Source organism: Ailuropoda melanoleuca, chromosome 8, assembly GCF_002007445.2.
Source record: "Ailuropoda melanoleuca isolate Jingjing chromosome 8, ASM200744v2, whole genome shotgun sequence".
Classification (NCBI taxonomy): domain Eukaryota; kingdom Metazoa; phylum Chordata; class Mammalia; order Carnivora; family Ursidae; genus Ailuropoda; species Ailuropoda melanoleuca.
In genome coordinates, this window is record NC_048225.1 from 89,988,676 (window position 1) to 90,014,192 (window position 25,517).

General features: G+C 39.5%; 1 protein-coding gene across 4 annotated transcripts in view; it reads right to left on the minus strand.

Annotated features, from left to right (window-relative positions):
• Positions 1-282: 282 nt before the first annotated feature.
• Positions 283-25,517, minus strand: part of KCNK2 (potassium two pore domain channel subfamily K member 2) — a 207,607-nt gene continuing 182,372 nt past the window's right edge. For 2 of the 4 annotated variants that reach the window (XM_019810277.2, XM_002929577.4), the window contains exon 7: positions 283-2,508. In XM_019810277.2, coding sequence (XP_019665836.1) covers positions 2,191-2,508 — 318 coding nt within the window. In that variant the 3' untranslated portion in view covers positions 283-2,190. The remainder of the gene's footprint in view (positions 2,509-25,517) is intronic. The other 2 variants (XM_019810276.2, XM_019810278.2) reach the window with 2 other exon arrangements.

Here is a 25,517-nt window from a genome sequence, read left to right on the forward strand (position 1 = left end):
AAGGTCTAACAATGATAAAATAAGACATTACTATGTCATAATGAAATAGAAACAATCTTGAATTTACATGCTGTTTAAAATATCGAATTTCCAAAGGGAAATGTCAGGATATTTACTTTTGATTAACAGTCACCAAGAAGAACATTCTGCACATATTTAACAAGGGTAGTAATACTGCATCAAAAATATTTCTTGAATATTGTGAACGAAGGAGCCACGGGAAACTCAGCATGAAAGGTGACATACTAGAGTTCTGCTCGGCTAGGATCCCATCTCCATTCTCAGCAGCAAGCAGGAGACTCAGAAAATGCTGACTTTAATTACAAACTTTATTTGTCAATACAATTCACAGTTTATACATGGTGCATTCCACCATATGAACTTTCAGAACAGTTACTGAGGAAATGGGTGTAGCTTTCTTTCTAAAAGAGCCTGACTTGCTAAAATTTTGGTTAGAATTTTTTAAGTTTATAAAAGTACCTTCAACAAGTTAACTGAATATTTACATTTCTAGCTTAAATTTTAATTTTGGAAAATAAGCATTTATTTAGATATGTTTTTTTTTAAGATCCTCGGTTTATTTTTTAAGACCCTAATCTGAATGCCACTTATTCAGATATTTCCACCACCCTTGCCCCCCAAATAAGAGAAATGTTTTGCAATTGTATTTGGGGAAGTCATCTTCTTTCTGCATTTGAAAAATTATATATACAACGTACAGCAGATCTAAGTATGAAAATAAAGGAGAGTAGCAATCTACTAGGTGCCATTAGTGAATTTCTTCTGAATCTTGGAAACATCCAAAGAGTTACAGGATATAAAATTCAACTAAAAAGGGTTATCAGCCTTTTCTATCGTAAAAAAGAAAAACTCTCAAGATTTAAATTGTGCTAGAACAGCTTTTTCTCTAATGTCAAAGATGAATTATGCCTGCAATCTGCATTTTTTTTTCCATGTGCAATATCACAGTGATCCCAGTTTCAACTTCTCTCATGCTCTGTCACAGCTCCAGAGGGACACCACACAAGGTGAGGCTGTGCCCAACTCCGACTACAGCATCACCTCCCCTGTCCGGCAAAAGTCACCCGGGGAAAGAAAATCGGATAAGCCTTCTACACCAAAAACCAAATAGGTGCTGGCAGTATGATGTTTATTAGCAAATGGTCGAACACATTATTGTGCTATCTTCTTTTCCTCAGAACAGTAAGTCACACCAATTGTCTCAAATCACCTCCAATAATATCCGTGTTTAACAGCTTTCTTCTGTCAGATCATATATATACATATATATTTTTTTCTTCTGCTTCCACCTTTCAAAATGTGTAGTTATGAGTAAATGATAACTTCCAAATACTGCCAGGAAAAAAAGGGACTCTTTGGAGCAGCCAATGTTACCGGGCTGGAAATAATTACACTGTGGATGTGTACCATTGGTACCTGAGTGAAATAAATACTCAGCGGGGCCATCTGTGCCCTCATTTCTTTGCAGTGCCTTTAACGCTAGAATTTCTGAGTGTTGCTTCAATGTCCATCTAATTTGGCATCTATTCCTTCTTCGGGCATCATCACTTCAGTTTACACACTGTTCCCAGCAAGGTAAGGTATTCAAACGGGAGTTGTGGGATAAAGGGCTGCAGAGGTGAGCCTAGGGGTGGGGCGGGGAAGGAGAAACCACACATTAGCTAGAGAGGTTCTGTTTCTTCGGAAGATAAGGCACTGACAGAAAATTTCTTAGGTAAAAGGCTGCATAAGAATCTCTTGCCATTTACAAAAAGAAACGTTGTCATCCATAAATGGTCCATATCTAGGCTCAGATAGGTAGACCCTGAAAAGTTAAGGACTGATCCCTCGAAGCTACATCATTACCAGAAACAATTATAATTCATTCTGAGGCCTTATGGCACATTACGAAAAGAGGGAGGAAAACAGTCTGGGCACAAAAAGGCATCAGACATTGCTTGTTTTTCCACTTGTCAAAGAAAGTGGACCGCCCAACAAGCATCATCAAAAAGATAGAGTGCTGGCTCAGAATTCCAAATTCTCTTGATGGTAGATGGCCATGATGGGTGTATCTATTTTTTTCCCCCTTGGGAGCTCATGCACAATTTAAAAAATGCTACCAGCAACAGTCATAAAGGGCATAGAGAAGTCCTCACCTATGGCTACGCCTAAGGTTCTTCAAAGAGAGGGTTATTTCATGTTCTCGATAACAGCAATTTCCTCGCCTGCACAGTGTGGCGTCAATCCGTTCAAATAGATACTCTCAGTTTTCAGTAAGGGAGGCAAGACGTCCCTCTCGCTGGCTAGGTGGTTCACGGACAGGGTCCTCCTGCAAGGAGTCAGCTCTTGGTTGTGGTTCCCGGCAAGCTCCGCGGACAGCTTCCGTTTAATGGAGGTGGCGCGCTGGAACTTGTCGTAGATCTCCACGCTCAGGCGCCTCCTGGTCTCCTTGAACTCGGCCGTCACGTTGGCCGTCCACTCAGCGGCATGGGCTCTGAACTCTCCCACCTGGAGCGTCACGCAGACAAAACACAAAAGAGACACCCACATGACAGTCAGCATTTTGTGTGCTTTATCTTCAGATCGTTTTATGGTCGTGTTGTAAACAAGAAGATGGAAGCCCTTTGTGATACGGGAGGTCTGAGAATTGGTGGAACTCGGCCGGTTGTGCAGGGTGACGTTCCGCTTTCTATGGATAGGGCTCTAAAAACTGATCTGTGAACTTGTAGCTCTCTGACCCGGATTGTATTAGAGGTACTAGATGTGCTTATTTTGCACATGGATCCTGCCATCGAAACTTCTGCAGCTGTAAAATGGCAATCTCTAACCTTTTTCAACGTTCTGTTTTTTGTTTTTTGTTTTTATTCGTAATTTCAAGAAAAGGCAGGGAGACACAGTAGGAGCAGCAAGCCCGAGTCAAAGCCTGGAATGTGAACCCTAGTTGGTTCTGGAAGCCATGCTGTGTGCTCGGGAGGCAAACACAGGTTTGAGAGAGCGGAAGCAGTGTGCGCAAGAGCTCTGTATCCAACCCCACAATGGTCAGTGGGGAATTCTCTGTTTACTAAATAAGCAGTAAAATATTTTGTTTCTGCTTTCAGGGAAAGCAAAGGAATGAGAACTGGCAAGCCCACTTAGAGGCCCGTTTGGAGAGTAAGTCCAAGGAATAGTTTCTCAATGAATGTTTGTGGAATCAGTGAAGTTACTCAACCTGTTGAGGCCGCCACTTCCTCGGGTGTAGAACAGGCGTCTTAGGGCACACACGGCTTCTCCTTATACTAACTGTACTTTCTTCCGCCTCCATTTTTTTTTTTTTTAATTGAAATGTAACTTTTTTTTTTTAAAGATTTTATTTATTTAGTTGACAGAGACAGCCAGCGAGAGAGGGAACACAAGCAGGGGGAGTGGGAGAGGAAGAAGCAGGCTCATGGCAGAGGAGCCTGATGTGGGGCTCGATCCCATAACGCCGGGATCACACCCTGAACGGAAGGCAGACGCCTAACGACTGCGCCACCCAGGCGCCCCTCTGCCTCCATTTTGATTATCATTAATATCTTTACAAAAACGGTCTTACATTAAACACTGTTTTGCAAATGGCTCCCCCCCCCCCGGCTTAGCCAATTTGAGTCATTTTTCCCTATTACTATCCATTATTCTGCCTCATAGTCTCTACTAGCAGCTGATAAAAACAGAGGGGATGTGGGACGACAGCCTCCAGTTCCAACTCTATCACTCACAGCCTGTGAGCCCACTGGTGAGCAGGTTTACCTTTTTTGAGCTTCAGATAGATTATTATTGTTCTTTTATAGATAAGCAATTTCACAAGAGAAACAAGTGATATGTGTGTGCGTGTGTGTGTGTGTATCGTTAAAATATAAAGGACTACCCAATGACTAATTATGACAATGAGGCTTGTGATGCTATAGCTTGCCAAGGGTACTTTGAGAGCTTGAAGGAGAGTACTAGATATAGACTAAGTGACACAGAACTGAAAAAAGGGGACATTTCCTCCTGCAATATAATTCACAGGTTCTAAGCATCCAGTAGCACCGTGGTCTGAGGTCTCTTTGCAGCTCTCCCCAGAAGTGCAATGGATTACTTAACCCCTGAGTTACATGGAGCTTTAAGTCATGAGGTGCTTGGGACATGTTGAAGGCATACATAAAGGATGCAGCTGAACAGGGGCGCCTGGATGGCTCAGGTCATGACCTCAGGGTCCTGAGATCAAGCCCTGTATCAGGCTCCCTGCTCAGCGAGGAGCCTTCTTCTCCCTTTGCCCCTCCCCCATGCTCATTCTCTCTCTCTCTCTCTCTCTCTCTCAAATAAATAAAATCTTAAAAAAAAAAAAAAAGATGCAGCTGAACGTTCCTGGCCAGATACACTGGGTGATGGAGTTCATCAGTCAAAGGCAGGCCAAGGCAAGAGTGTTTATGTTTACCTTCTACTCATCATTATAACTGGAATAATATTTTAAAATATAATGATGCATTCAGTGTAGAACTCAATAAGCATTACTCATAATGGAAAGGAGTCTCATTATTAACACAGGTCTAGGTCATGGGATTGTGTAAAATTCTGTATGTATGTATATATGCCTACTATGCTAGGTGTCGCTCTTTTTAAAAATGTTAACTCAATGAGGATGACTCTATTATTTCCCCCATTTCACTGAGGCTAGGAGATTAAAAAAACTTAAGACACAGTAAATATGTAGTGAAGCCAGAATTCAAACTTGGATGTCTAGCTCCACCGTATTATTCTGCCTTGCCAGTACAATCTTATTAATTCTAAGGACTAAACATCTTTTGGAGGAGCACAAGGCAAATTCATATTGTATGGAAATCCATCCTATAGCAGGTTATACTAGGGTGAGGACAGACTGCCATAATTTCCTAAAGATACTGGGGGAATAAAAGTTTTTCCAGTATCTGCAAAAGGGCTACTTATCTAAACCAACAGTGGTATCCATTCCCTCTCTGTTGTGCCCTGATCTGTCTACTATTCTTCATGATACTAGATTTAGGGAACAAAGCCATTCAAACTCAAAGCTTAAAAATGAGGGCGAAAGCCAAGAAAAAAATAAAAGAGAGTCCCTCAAAAACCAAACTAAGGCTGTCAAAATAAAGAATTCCTTATTCCTGTTCCTTAAAAAAAAAAAAAAATCCTGACCTTATAGAATTGTCCATAGCAACGTATTTGTTATTGATCAAATAACAGTGTCCTTAAGTACAGACCCATTTCTGTTAAAGAGGATAAAATTGTATATTCAAACTCTGAAGGTGCTTTTTTATTTTCAACGAAATTAGAACATCACATTTATATAAGTCAAACTTTCCTTGATTGAAATGTTCATGCTTGTGGTGCTCTGGATAATTATAGTTACTCCTTAAGCACTAAAACATTTTTGTTTCACTGGATTTTTATTAAAAAAAAATCTTTCAATAACTTAAATAGTATCTCATCTCCCTAAAACTAAGCAATCTATACCACTTAGTAACAAAGCGGAGGACCAAAAATGAGCAAAAATAGCACCTAAAGGATCACGGCTAATATTCCTGAAGCTCATACACTTGACTCAGAGTCTACCACCCCCCTCCCCCAATTCCATGAATTCTTAACTTTTGCACAGTGCGCACAGGTCTTGTGATCTGATTTACAAGAAAAAGAAGACAATGAGGGGCGCCTGGGTGGCACAGCGGTTAAGCGTCTGCCTTTGGCTCAGGGCGTGATCCCGGCGTTATGGGATCGAGCCCCACATCAGGCTCCTCTGCTATGAGCCTGCTTCTTCCTCTCCCACTCCCCCCTACTTGTGTTCCCTCTCTCGCTGGCTGTCTCTCTCTCTGTCAGATAAATAAATAAAATCTTAAAAAAAAAAAAAAAGACAATGAAAAGACAATGGAAGTCACTTGCCCTCTAACCTCGAAGGGAACTGTTCTCACCCTTGTGACAAAATCCAGCGATGGTTCTCTGTCCCTATGCTGCCTGATCCTCACAGCTGCAAATGATTTTGCTGACTACTCCCTCTCTCCAAGCTTTGGTCCTAGTTACCAAGTCAGCGCCCTCTCAAGGTGTTGCTTTACCATTCAGGCTAATTCTTCTCAGTCAGCTTGGAGGCTCCCTTTCTCTTAGCCTCTTCTTGACTAGCTTTGTTCCGCAAGGTTCTATGCTTCTCATATCCTTCCAATGGATGACTCCCAAATCCATATTTCTAGGTCTAATCTCCCTCCTGAATTCTGTATCTGTACTGACTGCTTGGTAAACACCTTCACTTTAGATGACTTCCAAGCATCTCGAGCTCAGCCTGACTCCAAATGAAATCCTCTAACTCCTCAAACCTGTTCTTACCTAACTTCTTATCACAGCGAACAGCACCATTAACCACTACGTTTCCCAAGCTGAACTTCAATATGATCTGTTCTTCCTCTTCCTCAATCTTACATCAAATCAGGCCCGAGTCTTGCTGACTTACACCTCCTTTTCTCTCAATTCCTTTCACTTCTCTCCATTCCCATTGTCAAAACCGTGGTCCTGTCCTGAACAACTACTTCAGCAGCCTCCTAACCAGTCTTGCTGACTTAATCCAGCTCCCTCCTCGGGCATTATCCACACAGCAGCCAGAGTGTGCTTTAATAAACACATTATCGACCAGGCACTTTCCCTTGAATAAAATCATTCAGTTGATTCCCGTTTCACTTAAGATGAAGTCCAAACTCTTTAAAGTGGCTCATATGGTCTAGGGTTTACCTGTTTCAGCCTCAATCCTAAGCACAATCGTTCTCAAAGGCTACTCTTGGGAGCCATTCTGAACATTTATTTCCTTGAACATGCCACTCATTCTTTTGCCTTTATTCATTCACTGCTCATTATTTTCTCTGTTCAGAATACTGTTCCCCAGTCCTTCTCTAGTGCCTCCTGCATTTCCTATCCATCCTAAACTAGACTTCTTCATGGAGCCACTCCCTGTCCCTCCTCCCCCATGTCAGGGTCATTCCAGCAGTCTGTACATTCCTAGCATTACTGTCATCACAATGTATTACAACTAATGGTTTAATTGCCCTCCTGGCTTCATGGCAATAGAGAGGATAAGTCTGCCATGTCTTGTTCAGCTTTCCCAGAACTTAGAAGAGTGTACACAGTTGGAATTCAGTAAGTATTTGTTGGATAAATGAATGAATGGATGGTAGAAAAATCAAACATGTTTGGGAAACATGCTCCAATAAGAAGAGTGTACTGTGCCTCTTGGTTGACTCTGATGGGAGAAGCCTGCTCCTTTCAGGAGAGCGATGCAGCTGGGTCTCTTCATAGTTAAGGTTCAAAGTATGTTTCCTCAAACTTTTAAGTCTTTGTAAAATCGCCTCACCATTCTAAGAAGTCTGTGATCCCACTAATATCTTCAACATGAAGAAAATCATGCCCGTTATAACAATCATTTAAATCCATTTCCCTTCTCCCCACTCACCCCCTAACCTTGTCATTCTCACCACTTTGCATGATAATACTTGACTAGGCCACCCCACAACCTAGGCTTCACCATCCTTATGGAATGTAACCTTTAAAATTAAAGAATGCTTTTACATTAGAAGAATCACCATCATCTTTGTCAGCAACTATGAACACTTTTTAAGCATCTACAGCTTTCTAAGGCAGCAAAGTCTCATGATTACAGAGGTATTTGCCTCCTCGGGAGCGGTTTCAAGTCCTACAGTTCAGGTCCTCTAAGGCATCTCAACTAATACCGAGGAGGCCCTTAGAATGGTAGCAACATAATTAAAAACCAAGCACTTGCCATATAGTTCAGTGCTTTTAGAGCAATTTTCCTAAATCACTTAAGGTTGATAGGATGGCCTAAGAAAGATGGAAGTTCACTATTCTAGAAACTGGTAATTTATGAAGTTCACAGGAGGCTCATTTGTAACCATAAAGAATATTTATCATCCCATTGACTCCAACCAACCAACAACAAGGCAGATTCTTTGAGGGTAAAGATTACTGGCTAACTTCTTAGTAAGCTTAGCCTTTCTACTCACCCAATTCCACATTGTGGCATTTAGGACAGCGCTTTGGATAGAGTGACTGAATAAAGTTTAGTTTCCCAACCTGGATGGTAAGCTGCTTTGGATAGAGTGACTGAATAAAGTTTAGTTTCCCAGCCTGGGATGGTAAGCTGCTTTGGATAGAGTGACTGAATAACGTTTAGTTCCCAGCCTGGATGGTAAGCTGCTTTGGATAGAGTGACTGAATAAAGTTTAGTTTCCCAACCTGGATGGTAAGCTGCTTTGGATAGAGTGACTGAATAAAGTTTAGTTTCCCAGCCTGGATGGTAAGCTGCTTTGGATAGAGTGACTGAATAAAGTTTAGTTTCCCAGCCTGGATGGTAAGCTGCTTTGGATAGAGTGACTGAATAAAGTTTAGTTTCCCAGCCTGGATGGTAAGCTGCTTTGGATAGAGTGACTGAATAAAGTTTAGTTTCCCAGCCTGGATGGTAAGCTGCTTTGGATAGAGTGACTGAATAAAGTTTAGTTTCCCAGCCTGGATGGTAAGCTGCTTTGGATAGAGTGACTGAATAAAGTTTAGTTTCCCAGCCTGGATGGTAAGCTGCTTTGGATAGAGTGACTGAATAAAGTTTAGTTTCCCAGCCTGGATGGTAAGCTGCTTTGGATAGAGTGACTGAATAAAGTTTAGTTTCCCAGCCTGGATGGTAAGCTGCTTTGGATAGAGTGACTGAATAAAGTTTAGTTTCCCAGCGGATGGTAAGCTGCTTTGGATAGAGTGACTGAATAAAGTTTAGTTTCCCAGCCTGGATGGTAAGCTGCTTTGGATAGAGTGACTGAATAACGTTTAGTTCCCAGCCTGGATGGTAAGCTGCTTTGGATAGAGTGACTGAATAAAGTTTAGTTTCCCAACCTGGATGGTAAGCTGCTTTGGATAGAGTGACTGAATAAAGTTTAGTTTCCCAGCCTGGATGGTAAGCTTAATGACAGAGACTATGCATCCTATTTATTTCTTCTCATACAAGTACCCAACAGCGTAATTTGAACAAACTAGACTCTGGCATACTTTCTGACTGACTAGTGAGAAATCTGTGACCAGTGACTGACACAGCCCTCTTCCCATACGAACACTCTCAGGGGCTCTCATCTAAACCTGCTATTTGCGTTAAGTTCTATTCAGTGTGTGTTGGTACAGCATGAAGAGAAAGCAATTTATAAACCAATTTTACTAATCACTAAAATGTTCATAGCCTTTGGTAAAAGTCAATTAATCCACAGAAATTTATTCTGGGCAAGAATTTTCACCAAAGGAAAAAATATGTATGAAGAAATTCTCTGAACCGTATATATATTTTTAATGTTTTTAAAATTTATTTAAGTAATCTCTACAGCCAACATGGGGTTTGAACTCATGATCCTGAGAGCAAGAGTTGCATGCTCTTCCGACTGAGCCAGGCTGATGCCCCTGGACCATATTTTTAATAGCATAATATTGAGATTAATAAAGGTCATTTAAGAAGACAGTGTTTACGAGAAGTCCTCAGCTATAGAAACTCTTTTCTCCTATTAATGATGTGTTAAAGTGATAGAGAAAAAAAATTATATGTTTATTTTGATTACAACTGTGCAAAATAATGAATGTGTTAGGCAAGGGTAGTAAAAGTATATAAGAATGGAAACTGTAGATTTCAACAATCACATATGGAATATCTATTATGGACCAGGTCCTGGGCTTTGCACTTTCTTGAGTTGCAGAAATTTTTGAGTAGTTTTTTTCCTTTTAAATCTCCCCTTACTGATGTTACTGCACTACCTGTGCAGATTCAGCGTCCAGCATACCCGGCCCTGAATAAAGCTTGTGAGGACAGAGTTCTCTATGGAATGCTTTTTATTTGTTTGACAAATGCATCAGAATTGGATTGCAATTATCACTGGGAATTTTTCTTATCCAGATATCAAAGTGGAAGGAAAAAAAAAAACCTTGAAGGAATCTTTAATGTTGCAAAGAAATAAAAAATGACTGAGAATCAATAAGAAGAAAAGGCAGCCTACAGAATGGGAGAAGATATTTGCTAATCCTACTATCTGATAAGTGGTTAATATCCAAAATACATAAAGAACTCATACAACTCAATAGCAAAAAACTAAATAATCCAATTAAAATAATAGGCAGAGGATCTGTACAGACATTTTTCTTTTCTTTTTTTTTTTTTTTAAAGACTTACTTAGCATGGGGCAGGGAGGGACAGATAGTGAGAGAGAGTGTCTCAAGCAGATTCCCTGCTGAGTGGGGAACCCGATGCGGGGCTTGATCTCACAACCCTGAGATCATGACCTTAGTGAAATCAAAACCGACTGAGCCATCCCGGCACCCCTGAATAAACTTTTCCAAAGAAGACATATGGATGGCCAACATGTACATGAGGTGTTCAACATCATTCATCGTTGGGAAAATGCAACTCAAAACGAAAATGACATAGACCCTCAACTGTTAGAATGGCTAGTACCAAGAAGATAAGAAATAACAGGTATTAACAAGATGTGAAAAAAAGGGAACCTTGTGCACTTTTGGTGGGAATATAAGTTGCTGCAACCACTGTGGAAAACAGTATGGCGGTTCCACAAAAACTTAAAAATAGAACTAGCATATGATGTAGCAATTCCACTTCTCAGTATTTATCCAAAGAAAATGAAACCACTTACTCAAAAAGATATCTGCACCCCCATGATCACTGCAGCATTATTTACAACATCCAAGGCATGGAAACAACCTAAGTGGTCATCAGTGGATTAATGGATAAAGAAGCTGCGATACACACATGCACACACACAGAATGGAATATTATTCAGCCATAAAAAATGAAATCTTGCCATTTGCAACAACATGGGTGGAACCTGAGGGTATCATGCTAACTGAAATAAGTCAGACAGAGAAAAACAAATATATGATCATATGATCTCACTTACATGTGGAATCTAAAGCACACACAAACACACACCCCAAGCTCATAGATACAGAGAAGAGATTGATGGCTGCTGGAGGCAGGGAGTTGGGGGTGGGCAAAATGGGTGAAAGGAGTTAAAAGGTACAAAATTCCAAATAAGTACAAACTTATAAATAAGTCATGGGGGTGTAATTACACCATGGCAACCATAATTAGTTACACTGTATTGCATATTTGAAAGCTGAAAAGAAACTAGATGTTAAAAGTTCTCATAGATAAAAAAAAAAATTCTGTAACTATGTGTGGTGATGGATATTAACTAGACCTCTGGTGATCATTTTGCAATATATACAAATATTGAATCATTATTTAGTACACATAAAAGTAATGTCATGTTGTATGCCAGTTACACCTTAACGAAGAAATTTAAAAATTAAAAAAAAAAACAACTGAGAATGTTTGAGTCATTATTTCTGAATCTTTACCTTGCTTACTAAAGTATAATCCGTTTTACTTTACTGTACATCTGGGTGTGATGACTCTCATATTTGTTAATAATTTTGCTTCTTAAAGCTTCCTTGTCTCTACTCCAGGTAAATCGTCACCAGAGTAAGTAATTTCCTTGTAATAGAAAGTGTAATGACCTAAAGAGAATTTTCAGTATTCTCATTTTAAATTACAGGTCTTTTAAATGTTTGGTCTTTATCAACTGCATTTCTAAGGTTATTTTCCTTCAAGCAATTCTGCAAAATGCTAGCCACATTTTTTTCCATGAAGAGCAGTAATTCCTTATACTTTCTTTTCCCTTCTGATCTGTTTCTGAGCCATGCTTCTGTGACAGGAAGACATAATCCTAACCTGACCTTTGATAAGAGAACAGATTCCAGGGTTCATGTCATCTAAGTGTCTTCGCGACATGGCAAAAGTCAGTGTCTCCCCACCAGCTGGAGTTACTTGAAAAATTGCTGTTGAATTTTAGCTAATATGCAAGGGGCTCTACAACTTTCAACCATGCTGTTTCATGAGTTCATTTTTTTGTTTTGGGGGGGTTGGTAAGTTTCAACAATCACCAAATTAATCTGCTTAATTTATCAAATGAACTTGTGAAATTCCTCAAATTTAGAATAATTCTAACCTGAATTATTTATTTACCTTAACTCTCCATTTGACCAAACAAGTCTTTCGCCCTTCCATACATTTCTATTAAATCAGAAAACCCAGCATTCTCTGCTTCAACTTTTCGCCTAGAATCATAACTATCCTACTTCCACCTACCCATGAACTTTGAAATTCTACAACATTCTTTATAGAGTTTTGGTTTTCCGATCATTAATAGATGAGTAATAATAAAAAAATTTGCTAATATTCTAAATTGTCCAGTTCCAAAGACTGAATAGCTCAGCAACATTTTTTCCCAATTACTTGCAGGCAGCTACTTTAGAGTGGAAATTTGTGGTATAATTTAGAAATTTGGCAACAGTGACTCCACTAGTCCTTTGTGGTACGATTACAATTTAGATTTTCTTTCCCTCAAATTTCTTTCCACCCATCGTTTCCCTTGAATGACTCCCTTCCATTCTCAGTTCACGGACACGGCCATGTTTTGCAGTCCTACAATCTCTGCTAGTCAGTTTCTCCCTACAGACCTTACCCTACCTTATCTCTATTTTTCTATTCTAACTGGCTTTTTCTTCTCATGTATACTCAATTGACTATGAACAATAATCACTCATTATAGGTAAGCCAGTCCCTTTCGTAGACTCATAACTAGATGAGAAATTTCTGTCCGAAACTCTGTGAGGTTTTTGTAAGATATTTTCCAATTAACAAACGCTAACTCAAGTACTGGGTAGTACTTGGAAGAACTTAAACTTTTCTTTAAAAAAAAACATTTTTTTAATGTGCAGATCTAACCTTTGTTTTCTTTTAAAGTTTTTATTTAAATTCCAGTTAACATAACAGCGTAACAATAGTTTCAGGTGTACAATATAGAGATTCAATCCTCACAAGTGCCCTCCTTCATCCCTATCACCTATTTTACCCATCTGCCCACCCACCTCCCTCCTGATAACCTTGAGTTTGTTCTCTATAGTTAAGCGTCTGTTTCTTGGTTGGACTCACTCTCTCTTCGTTCCCCTTGGCTCATTTGTTTTATTTCTTGAATTCCATATAGAAGTGAAATCATATGGTATTTGTCTTTGTTTGACTTATTTCGCTTAGCATAATACTCTTTAGGTCCATCCATGTTGTTGCAAATGGCAAGATATCATTCTTTTTTATGGCTGAGTAATATTCCACTGTAGCATTTTGACATGGGCAGAGTAATATGGATAGAGAAACTTCTCCTTAAGGGATTTTTTAAAAAGAAGATATTTATTTTTCTTTTCTTTCATTCTTTCTTTCTTTGAGAGAGAGAGGCAAGCGCAAATTGGGGAGGAGCAGAGGGAGAGGGACAAGCAGACTTTGCACTGAGCGCTGAGCCTGCGGGGCTTGATCTTGAGACCCTGAGACCAAGACCTGAACTGAAATCAAGAGGCGGGTGCTTAACTGACTGAGCCGCCCAGGCGCTCCCTGAAGGGATGTCTTCTAAAGAATCTAAACCAAAGCTGACCATTTAGGATTGAATGGCCATTAAGCAATTTTCTTCACCAGGAATAAAACCAAAGAGATTTTTCTTGTCTTTGTCCAATCCATTATCCTGGGATGTAACTTTAACAGTGGGATGTAACTTCTTGTTCTCAGTGCTCAAATACTTACAGACCTTAATGACATGAGGAAAGTTACATACAAAAAGCAGGTAGCCGCGCTGAAAGCATTCCTCTGGTTAAATGTGTAAAAATAATCTGAAGCCTACTTTGCATTCCAATTTCAGAGGTTGCCTAGACTATAATTCCTGACAGTTGTTATTAATTCATTTTCTGAAGTATTGACATTTCATTGTATTGTTGAACTGCACTGTTAAAAAGAACAATTCAAAGTATTCCCCTTACCGACCAGGTTAAAAAAAAAAAAAAGCAACTGAAAGGATTGCTAAATGTCACATTATCTTAACAGAATAGAACATGATGTTTTTCTCTGGTTTTCAGGAAAGTGTATGTAATATTCATAAGGCCTCTTTAAACTACTTTAGTGATTTCTCCACTTCTTAATACCACACATATTAACATAATTGTGCAAAGATTAAGTACAATAGTTTTAATAAAACAATGTCAAGGAAAATAACAATACTAGCATTATTACCATGATTTTAAATATCTTTCCTGTAAAAATTTGCAAGTATTATATATAATGTTAACTGCTTTAATGATAAGGTAGGGCTGCAAAATCAGACATTCACTTGTACAGTTGACTCAACTTAGGTGTGACATATTGTTAGTGAATCACTGAACATTCTTTTTTTTAAAAAATAATTTATTTATTTGATAGAGAACGGGGAGAGGGACAGAGAGGGAGGGAGAAGCAGGCTCCCTGCTGAGAAGGGAACCAGATGTGGGGCTTGATCCCAGGACCCTGGCATTATGACCTGAGTCGAAGGCAGACGCTTAATCGACTGAGCCACCCAAGTGCCCCTATCACTGAACATTCTTGAAATTCTCCCCTCAGGTCTGGTATTAGAGTTACTTTAACAATCTGTATTATGGAGCTCATCCAACTTACAGAACATTTTATTGTACTTTAAAGATAGGGATATCAAAATTCATAAAACAATATGAAATAATTTGTGTACCTTTTATAAAATTTTGCATATTCATGATTGAGTTATAGTAGGTAGATATTCATCTGACAGTGCAATGTGGAAACTATGATGGGCTGGTGGTGGGGTAATGCTGTGCTTGTTGTTTTTCTTAGAGGTATAGAGCTGTGTGACAAATACCAGTCGAAAGTAATAACTGAATGAAGGCTGATGAAACTTGATAAGCATTCTCCACAAAACATATTCATTACATATTTAATAAAATCAAAACAGGGGCACCTGGGTGGCTCAGTCCCTTAAGCCTCTGACTCTTGGTTTCGGCTCAGGTCATGATCTTGTGGTCTTGGGATCCAGCCCTGCATCAGGCTCCATGCACGGTGTGGAGTCTGCTTTGGATTCTCTCTCTCCCTCTCCAATAAATAAATAAATAAATAAATAATCTTAAAAAAATAAAATCAAAACATTTGATGATGTTTCAAAACTCTTTCAAGGAACCTGGATTTAAAAGTAGCTCACTTATAACAAAAGGGCATTTTATGGTCATATGGCGCTCTGAGACCTGTGCACTAAAAAAATGCTTTTGCTTCCTTTCATCTTCTGCTTTCCTACTGAAACAACTCAGCCCTAATGCGGTTCGGTGAAGCAGAACTAGGGAGACATCAGCGTGGCAGGTTTGGGGTGGGGGGCCGTGGTGCCAGTGTGGACTGTCACAGATCAGCACGAGGGGAGCACCGCACAACGGGGTGGCAGCCCAGCGTGGGGTATCAGAGCCTGAGAGGGATGAGGGGGCAACCCACACAAGGGCAGCCCAGTGTACAGTGCCGGAGACCAAGCTGGGTGGGGAGGGCACATCCCTGAAGTGTTGGGGGTGGGACAGCAGCAGTGACATACAAGACTGATTGAATATATTGAGAGTAATGAGAATTGGATATTTCACTGTAGAAAAGGAATTACAAATATAAAAAAGCAGAAAATTAGGAGCGCCTGGGTGGCTTAGTCAGTTAAGTGTCTGACTCCTGATTTTGGCTCAGGTCATCTCAGGGTTGTGAGATCGAGCCCCACATCAGGCTCCATGCTAGTGTGGCGTGTGCTTAAAATTCTCTCTCTCCCTCTCTCTCTGCCTCTCCTCCTCCCTCTCTAAAAAAAAGCAGAAAATTAGAATGAACTCTTACGTCAGACTGCAACTGGGGATACCATTTTTTTTTCCTGTAATTACTATTTTTTAATTTAGGTATCATTGACATAGCATTACATTAATTTCACATGTACAGTGTAATGATTTGGCATTTGTATATACTGCAAAATGCTCACCGAAGTCCAGTTAACATACTCATGGTTTTCAAGATACACAGATATCGAATAGATAGAAATATGTGAATGCATGACTATAAAATACCTTCTTTAGCTTGGTCTACTCAGAGTGTGCAGGAAGAATAACAACACCATTAGCAATGAGCACCCAAAACTCTGTTTCTAAATACCATTATCCGCTAAAAGAAACCATGGCTCCTTGAAGAAATGAATGATTCTGAGGCCAGGTAGAGAAATTTTAAGTTGACCCTGGAACATATTATTGTGCTAGAAAGTAAAGAATTGCTCAAACAATAATGGGGATACACCAAAAGGCACAGAAGACAGCTTGTGGGGGCTCCCACTGGCCAAGTCTGGGACTACTTGAGGAGCAAGATAAATGATGTTTGTAACAGATTATAGCTCATTGATTATAGCACATTGACGTACATACAAACATATGCATACATAAATGTGTATGTATTTGTGTGTGTGTGTTTGAGGATGAAGGGGACAACCATAATATCTCAAAGTACTTCCCCACAAAACGTGTATTAATTACATGGGGGAAGGGGTGCCTGGTGGCTGAGTTGGTGAAGTGTCTGCCTTCAGCTCAGGTCATGATCTCTGGGTCCTGGGATCGAGCCCCTCGGACTCCCTGCTCAGTGGGGAGTCTGCTTCTCTCTTTCCCTCTCGTGCTCTCTCTCTCAAATAAACACATAAAATCTTTAAAAAACTGATTAGGGAAAGGAGTAACTTTATATTGGAGAAGCCTGACAGACACTACTTTTTGTGATCTTAGTTAGCATTCAGATAATGGGACAAATCAAAATTGTGTGCCATCTAAGAGGGTGGAATGAAAAGAGCTTTTTCATGTGTTATTTGGACTGATATTGGGTATCAATTACTGTGATATCTGTATTTCACTGGTACACTGAAAAAGATCGATCATAGTTGTAGTTGAATGTCAGTGTTTAAGTTCACTGAAAATTATATCCTTTAAAACTGTTTAACCTAAAATGAAGAATTTTAGATTTCAACATAAAAATATGTGTGGACAGACTTCACTTTTCAAAATGCTTTCAGGGAGTTCACACATAAAAAGGGTGAAGACCACTGCTCTGAACCAGTGTTTCAGCTCTGGTGTTGGTCAGCCTGCCCACCCCCTTCTCTTACTCCTTTACTCTCCCCTTCACCTTTTCCTCTTCCTCTATCCCAGAGTTCTGCGAAGAGAATGTAAATATTTTGGTACTCTTTCACAGGATTGATTTAGGACGTGTTACCCAACCATGAGCTTCAGGGACCATGTGGAACTCTTGCAACTGTATATACACTATGAGGATTTGTGCTTTTTTTTTTAGTGGGGAAAGGGATCAGAGCTCTTCACAAACTCTCAAAGAGCACGTGACCCAGAAAAGGTTATGAACCCCTGCTATGTGAAATAAGTTCAACGATGATGTTAAAGTGGAAGACTGCTCCTATGTTTTGTAAGTTTCATTTTATGTACTGTTTATCTCAACTGCTGAACCCAGTAGAGGCACCTCGTATGTACTTAACAGAGCTTCCTCAAATAAATGTCCCAGGAGCCAGAGGAATTTGGGGATGTCACAAGGAGGTTGGCAGATAACAGACAAGAGGATGGTCGAGAGTATTATGGGAGAATGCCATCAATTTCAGACATTAAGTGTCGTGATACAACACATTCCCATTGGAATGTGTTAGGAGAAAACCTATTGCCCTCATAAACACTTACTGGGTGAGACAGACATGTAATTTCACAAGTAAATACATAATTGTAAATCATGATTAAGTGTAGTTAAGCCAAAGTAAGGAATATCAGGAAAGCATATAAAGGAGGGAGAATTAGAATGGCGGGGTCAGGTGGACGTCTGGAGGGATGTGACATTCGATTTCAGATCAGAATGATCTCTGTAGTCAGCAAGGTGATGAACCTGGAGAAGAGCAGTCAAAGCCAGGGCAGAGCACATGGGGTGGGGTGGGGTGGGGTGGGAAGGGAAGGGAAGGGAAGGGGACACGTGGGGAAAAGAACTTGGTGCAGAGAACCGAAAGAAGGCCCATATGGCTCGATTCTAATGAAGCTGCAAGATGAAGCTTGAGAGGCAGGCAGGGCCCAAATTATGCATGACCACAGAAGTCATGTTAATTCAAAGATCTTGAATTTATTCTCAGAGCAATGCAAGACAAGTGAAGAATTTGAAGCAGAGAATAACAATGTCAGGTTGGGGTTTTGGTTTCTGTGCATGCACCACATATGTTGACAAAAGTCCTGAAAGTGCAGAGACAAGAATAGGACTTCAACTTTTATTTATTTTTGTTAGGCTGCTACTGATATTTATGGAATGACACTGGTGCCCTCGCTTGGTCCCTGTGGACCTTGGAGGAATAACAAGGAAAGGGCGGGTTTCGACGATGGGCAGGTTAGCAGGGCTGCCTCACTTCATTGTCATCAGTGTATTCTGGTGTATTAGAATTTATAGGCTATGGGCTCTCAGCAATGTGGTTACTTTTATAAAATCAAAATCTTTACATAGAATTTCTGTAGTACTGAGTAATAAGATGGGATGTAACCATGAGAATCTTACACATGGACATACAGTTGCCTCATGGTATAACACTTAAAGATCACCTATGCATTTTTCTTTCTTAAAATTTGATGAGCCACTCTGGGATGACCAATGTTTTCTATTGGATGTCACAGGGCAGATATTTTGAAATCAACCCATGTACTCTACCCCTTTAAGGGATATAGGATATATATAAAATATAAAAATATTTAAAAATTTTTAAATATGTACAATGGAAGAAGAATTTTTTTTTTAAAAGATTTTATTTATTTATTTTAGAGAGAGAGAAAGAGGGCACATGAGCAGGGAGAAGGGCAGAAGGTGAGGGAGAGGGAAAGGGAAAGAATCCCAAGCAGATTCTCCACTGAGTGCAAGCCCCATATGGGGCTCAGAGTTCTATCCCACTACCCTGAGATCATGACCTGAACAGAAACCAAGAGTTGGGCACTTAACCGACGGAGCCACCCAGGTGGACCCCAGGAGAGTTTTTTAAAAATAGAAATGTCATCATTGTTATATGGGATGCCACTTATCAAATCACGTCTTAATACTTCAGTAAACTTGGAAGAAGGTCTTTACAAACTGTTGAAAAGTCTCCCAAACAAAGCATTTCAGTGGATATTCAACATGGACTAGCTTTAAAAGTAGCCATCTTTACTGATGTCAAATGGTTATTTCCTAGCTCAAGAAAGCACAATCTGTGAAATGACACAGAAAAGTGAGTAGTGTTCAACAGGCAAAATAAAAAAATGTCCTCCTCTCATTTGGATCCATCTATATGAGTTAGCTTTTTCAGACACAATAGCCAGTAAATCAAGAACCAAAATAAACTGCGCTGTGAAGTAGAATTGGAAATTACTATAATGTGGTGTTAAATCCAAGATCTCAAAAAGTAATGGAACATTCAAATTGTACTGTTCTCATTATTAATAATTTTTAGTGAAAGCAAATTTTTTTTTATTATCAGTAAACACAAAGCATTTTTAAATGGCTTCGTTTTCATCTTTTAACATTTCTACCTTTGCATGTGTCTTAAATAATATCTGATATATTGGTACAGGAACATGGTATTACATATACGTAACTTACAAATAAACGTGCACACAGTAGAGGCACATGCTCAATTGTTTTTTTTCAAATAATGACTCATGATAAAACTTTTGGAGACCACTGGAGAAAGGAAATGGATCACTGGGAGATGGTGAGGGAAGGCAGATATCTAGGTAGGATGCTGTGGTGGGGGTTCAGGCAGGCTAATGTGGTCACCTTGGAGCTAAAGAGACAGAGAGAAGAGGGAAGCACTGATGTGCTTTGATGATATATCCCTTGCAGTTGTGATGTATGAGCCATGGAGGTGGGAAATGATAAAGTATCCAGAGTGACTGAAAAGACTTTGGCATGAGCAAAAGAATAGGTTTTAAGTAAGATCTAGGGAGAACTGGAACATGAGAGACAAAGGATATTTTGTGGAGTGGGGATATCACAATCCCATGTGGGTCATGTTAAATTTGAGATGGTAAAATAGGTAGTTAATTAATTATAAAGTGTCCCTTGCACTGCAGCTCCTTCCACCATATTGGGGGAATTCCAACCTCCATGAACGACTCACTGAGCACACCGGCCTCGCCAACACCTACCTCCACCATTCCCAGCTCTGAACCTTTGCTGCTGCTGAGCACCCACTCTCCTGTCCCTATCCTGGACCTCGTCTCTGACCATAATTCCAATCTCTCTAGATATTTACTCTCTGACCATCATTATTCTAAACTGTGACTCCCCGGAGCCTCATAGACTCTTGGTCCATTAATGTCTTAGCCCATTAGTCCCCCTGGACTCCTCCTTATACTCTCCCACCACCCCCCAAATCCCCTTAAACAATATTCGTGTATATACTTTGATAGCCATGTGTTGTACTGTGGCTACTGGTTTTTGTCTGTCATGTTTCCTACTGGACACTGGTCATTGAAGCCTGAGAGAGTGTCTGTGTCATCTTTTTATTTCAAGATCCAATCTTTGCCTGAAGCACAGTGGCTGCCCCAGAGAGCTTTAAAAAACGAAACAGTGCAGAGAGTATTAATTGCTTTTTCTTTAAGCTATTTATCCTCAATTTATGAAAATATTTAAATCACACATATCAATCTTATTCAGTAGGTAAGCTGAAGGTGATTGTTTTAAAATTTAAACCCATTAAATTAATTTTGAATGTAAGAACATTGGAAATTTTATTCCAAGCAGTGCCAGATATGTATTTTTTCCTATGAATAGTCAAAGGAAAAGGTATTTAGGTTTCTGGGGTAAACCAGTCTCTAATCAGGTATATTACCAGAATTACTGTCAGTGTAAGTTATAGGTGAATGGCTAGAGAGTTACAGAGCGTGAAAAAGAAGATGAGACCTCAGTATCATGAAGGCCATACAGGAAAGACCCACAGCTAACACCATCCGCAATGCGGAAAAGCTGAGAGATTTCCCTTTATGGTCAATAACAAGACAGCCATGTCCACCATCACCACTGTTATTCAGCATAGCACTGGAAGTCCCAGCCTCAGCAATCAGAAAACAGAAAGAAATAAAAGGCATCCAAACCAGTAAGGAAGAAGTCAAATTTTCACTGTTCATAGATGACATGATACTCTATGTAGAAAACCTGAAAGAATCCACCAAAAAACTGCTAGAACTGATATACAAATTCAGTAAAGTTGCAGGATAGAAAATCAACATACAGATATCTGTTGAATTTCTGTACACCAATAATGAAGCAGCAGAAAGAAAAATCAAGGACTCAGTCCCATTTACAATTGCACCAAAACCCACAAGATACCTAGAAATAAACCTAACCAAAGAGGTAAAAGATTTGCACTCTGGGGGCGCCTGGGTGGCACAGCGGTTAAGCGTCTGCCTTCGGCTCAGGGCGTGATCCTGGCGTTATGGGATCGAGCCCCACATCAGGCTCCTCCGCTATGAGCCTGCTTCTTCCTCTCCCACTCCCCCTGCTTGTGTTCCCTCTCTCTCTGGCTGTCTCTTTCTCTGTCAAATAAATAAATAAAATCTTTAAAAAAAAAAAAGATTTGCACTCTGAAAACTACAGAACACTTATGAAAGAAATCGAAGATGACATAAAGAAATGGAAAAATATTCCATGCTCATGGATTGGAAAAACAAATATTATTAAAATGTCTATACTACCCAAAGCAATCTACACATTTAAAGCAATCCCTATCAAAATACCAACAACATTTTTCACAGAGCTAAAACAAACCATCCTAAAATTTGTATGGAACCACAAAAGACCCTGAACAGCCAAAGTAATCTTGAAAAAGAAAAGCAAAGCTGGAGATATCGCAATTCTGGACTTCGAGTTATAAAGCTATAGTAATAAAACAGTATGGTACTGGTACAAAAACAGACCCATAGATCAGTGGAACAGAAGAGAAGACCCAGAAATGGACTCACAACTATATGGCCAACTAATCTTCAACAAAGCAGGAAAGAATATCCAAGGGAAAAAAGACAGTCTCTTCAACAAATGCTGTTGGGAAAACTGGACAGCTACATGCAGAAGAATGAAACTGGACCACTTCCTTACACCATACACAAAAATAAATTCAGAATGGATGAAAGACATAAATATGAGACAGGAAGCCATCAAAATCCTAGAAGAGAACAAAGGCGGCAACCTCTTTGATATGGGCCATAGCAACTTCTTACTGGATATGTCTCCAGAAGCAAGGGAAACAAAAGCAAAATTGAACTATTGGGACTTCATCAAGATAAAAAGCTGCTTCTGCACAGCAAAGGAAACAATCAGCAAAACTAAAAGGCAGCCTATGGAATGGGAGAAGATATTTGAAATGACATATCTGGTAAAGAGTTAGTATCCAAAATTTATAAAGAACTTATCAAACTCAACACCCAAAAAACAAATAACCCAGTTAAGAAATGGGGAGAAGACATGAATAGACATTTTTCCAAGGAAGACATACAGATGGCTAACAGACACATGAAAAGATTCTCAACATCATTCATTATGAGGGAAATACAAATCAAAAGTGCAATGAGGTATCGCCTCACACCTGTCAGAATGGCGAAAATTAACAACACAGGAAACAACAGATGTTGGTGAGGATGCAGAGAAAGGGGAACCCTCTTACACTGCTGGTGGGAATATAGATTGGTGCAGCCATTCTAGAAAACAGTATGGAGGTTCTGCAAAAAGTTAAAAATAGAACTCTGCTATGACCCAGCAATTGCACTTCCAGATATTTACCCAAAGGCTACAAAATTACTGATTCAAAGGGGCACATGCGACTTGATGTTTATAGTAGCATTATCAGTAATAGCCAAATTATGGAGAGAACCCAAATGTCCATCAACTGATGAATGAATAAAGAAGATGTGGTATAAATATATGGTGGTATATTACTCAGCCATCAAAAAGAATGAAATCTTGCCAATTGCAATGACCTGGATGGAGTAAGAGAGTATTACTCTAAGCGAAATAAGTCAATCAGAAAAAGACAAATACCATATGATTTCACTCATATGCAGAATTTGAGAAACAAAACAGATGAACGTAGGGGAAGGGAAATAAAAACAGAGAGGGAGACAAGCCATCAAAGACTCTTAACTATGGAAAACAAACTGAGGGTTGCTGGAGGAGAGGTGGGTAGGAGATGGGCTGAATGGGTGATGGTGTTAAGGAGGGCACTTATTGTGATGAGCAATGGGTGTTGTATGTAAGTGATGAATCACTAAATTTTACTATTGACATCAATATTACACTATATGTAAACTAAGTAGAATTTAAATAAAAACTTGAAACACATACACATACAAAAGAAGATGAGAAGCGAGTAACAAGAGAAGTGAGAAAGGAACAAGTCTTCATGTTGGTCTTTGTTGGTATTATTTTCAGAGGTTAATACATTTTTCTCTGAGTATGTGCTCTATTTGTTAAAAAATCTTTATCATATTTAAGCAATGCAAAATGGAATGTGAGAAAATATTCAATACGGTCTAAGTGGAACCAGAAAGTAATATTTCCAACATTTTTTCCAAAGGAGATATTGCTTCCACAAATTTCTCTCATAGAGTAAACTCTCCTATGTATAATTGCATGGCTGTGTGTGGTTGACATTTATGGAAATCCTCTGAAAAAAATGATGTAGATCTCTTCACTTTGACACATCAGACAAAAGGCAGAGGTATCAACAGAAATATAGAGCTCAAAGATATTCTCCAAGAATCCCTTCAGACAAGAGAAAGAGTAATTTACACATTTGTGTAATGTGGAATAAACACTCTGAATTTGCATAGTTATTTCATTGTCTTGCAATTTGCCTTTTACTCTTCTCCATTCTAAACCGTTGAAACAATATTAAGGACACTACATTTTTAGAAGGAAAAACACAATCTATACCATTAGCACAGAAGAAGCAGCTTTGTTTTAAAAGAGGTCACTGATAGTCTACATTCTGTCACATAGTCTACAGTCCACATTCTGATCTTAGTCCACAGCTGTGCTGACCACTCCACGGACAGCCACCATGCTGATTATTGGGCACTTCAAACATGGCCAGTCTGATTTGAGATATGCCGTGTTAAATACATACTTGATAATGAAATTATTTTGCAGACAACATAAAATACCTCATTTACAGATCAAAAGGATACAAGTTTGTATATATTAGGTCAAATAAAATATGTTATTAAAATTTCATCTTTTCCTTTTTACTTTTTTAGTGAGCCTATTAGCACATTTCAAGTTACATAAATGGCTTGCATTTGTGCTTTGCCTTATATTTCTATTGGACAGCTCCATCCATAGAAAGCCCTTTCATTGCCATCTTTAAACTTTAGCCATCAGGGAAATTCAAATCAAAACCACACTAAGATACCATCTTAACGCCAGTTAGAATGGCAAAAATTGACAAGGCAAGAAAAAACAATTGCTGGAGAGGATGTGGAGAAAGGGGATCCCTCTTACCCTGTTGTGGGAATGCAAGTTGGTATAGCCACTCTGGAAAACAGTGTGGAGTTCCCTTAAAAAGTTAAAAATTGAGCTACCCTATGATCCAGCCATTGCACTACTGGGTATTTACCCCAAAGATACAGACGTAGTGAAGAGAAGGGCCATATGCACCCCAATGTTCACAGCAGCATTGTCCACAATAGCTAAATCATGGAAGGAACCGAGATGTCCTTCAACAGATAACTGGATTAAGAAGCTGTGGTCCATATATACAATGGAATATTACTCAGCTATCAGAAAGAATGAGTTCTCAACATTTGCTGCAACATGGACGGCACTGGAGGAGGTAATGCTAAGTGAAATAAGTCAAGCAGAGAAAGACAATTATCATATGGTTTCTCTCATCTATGGAACATAAGAACAAGGAAGATCGGTAGGAGAAGAAACGGAGAAAGAAGGGGGGTAAACAGAAGGGGGAATGAAGCATGAGAGACTATGGACTCTGAGAAACAAACTGAGGGCTTCAGAGGGGAGGGGGCTGGGGGACTGGGATAGGCTGGTGATGGGTAGTAAGGAGGGCACGTATTGCATGGTGCACTGGGTGTTATCTGCAACTAATGAATCATGGGACTTTACATCAAAAACCAGGGATGTGCTGTATGGTGACTAACATAATAAAAAATATTATTATAATAAAAAATAAAAAAATAAACTGGATTACAAAGAATCATGCCTTTATTCTTAAATGAATGTGTAAAGCAAACATTTAGGAAAAACAAAAAGTGACCATGTCTTTTTGGGACATAATGCAGGATTAGAATTCTTCCTTCACTCTCTGTTTCAACCAAAGGAGCAGAGAGTCTAATAAAGCAGTGTTCACTACACATGAGGCAAGCACTCCCAGCTGCCTTTCCCAAGCCCAATCTAGCATTGCCAAATTAGTTCTACAGAATGCTGTTCACTGTGCAGGACATGCTCTGTCTTACAAGCATGACACTGTATTTCAGTTGATGTAGCCAAACCGTAGTGAGGCTACATAAGAAAC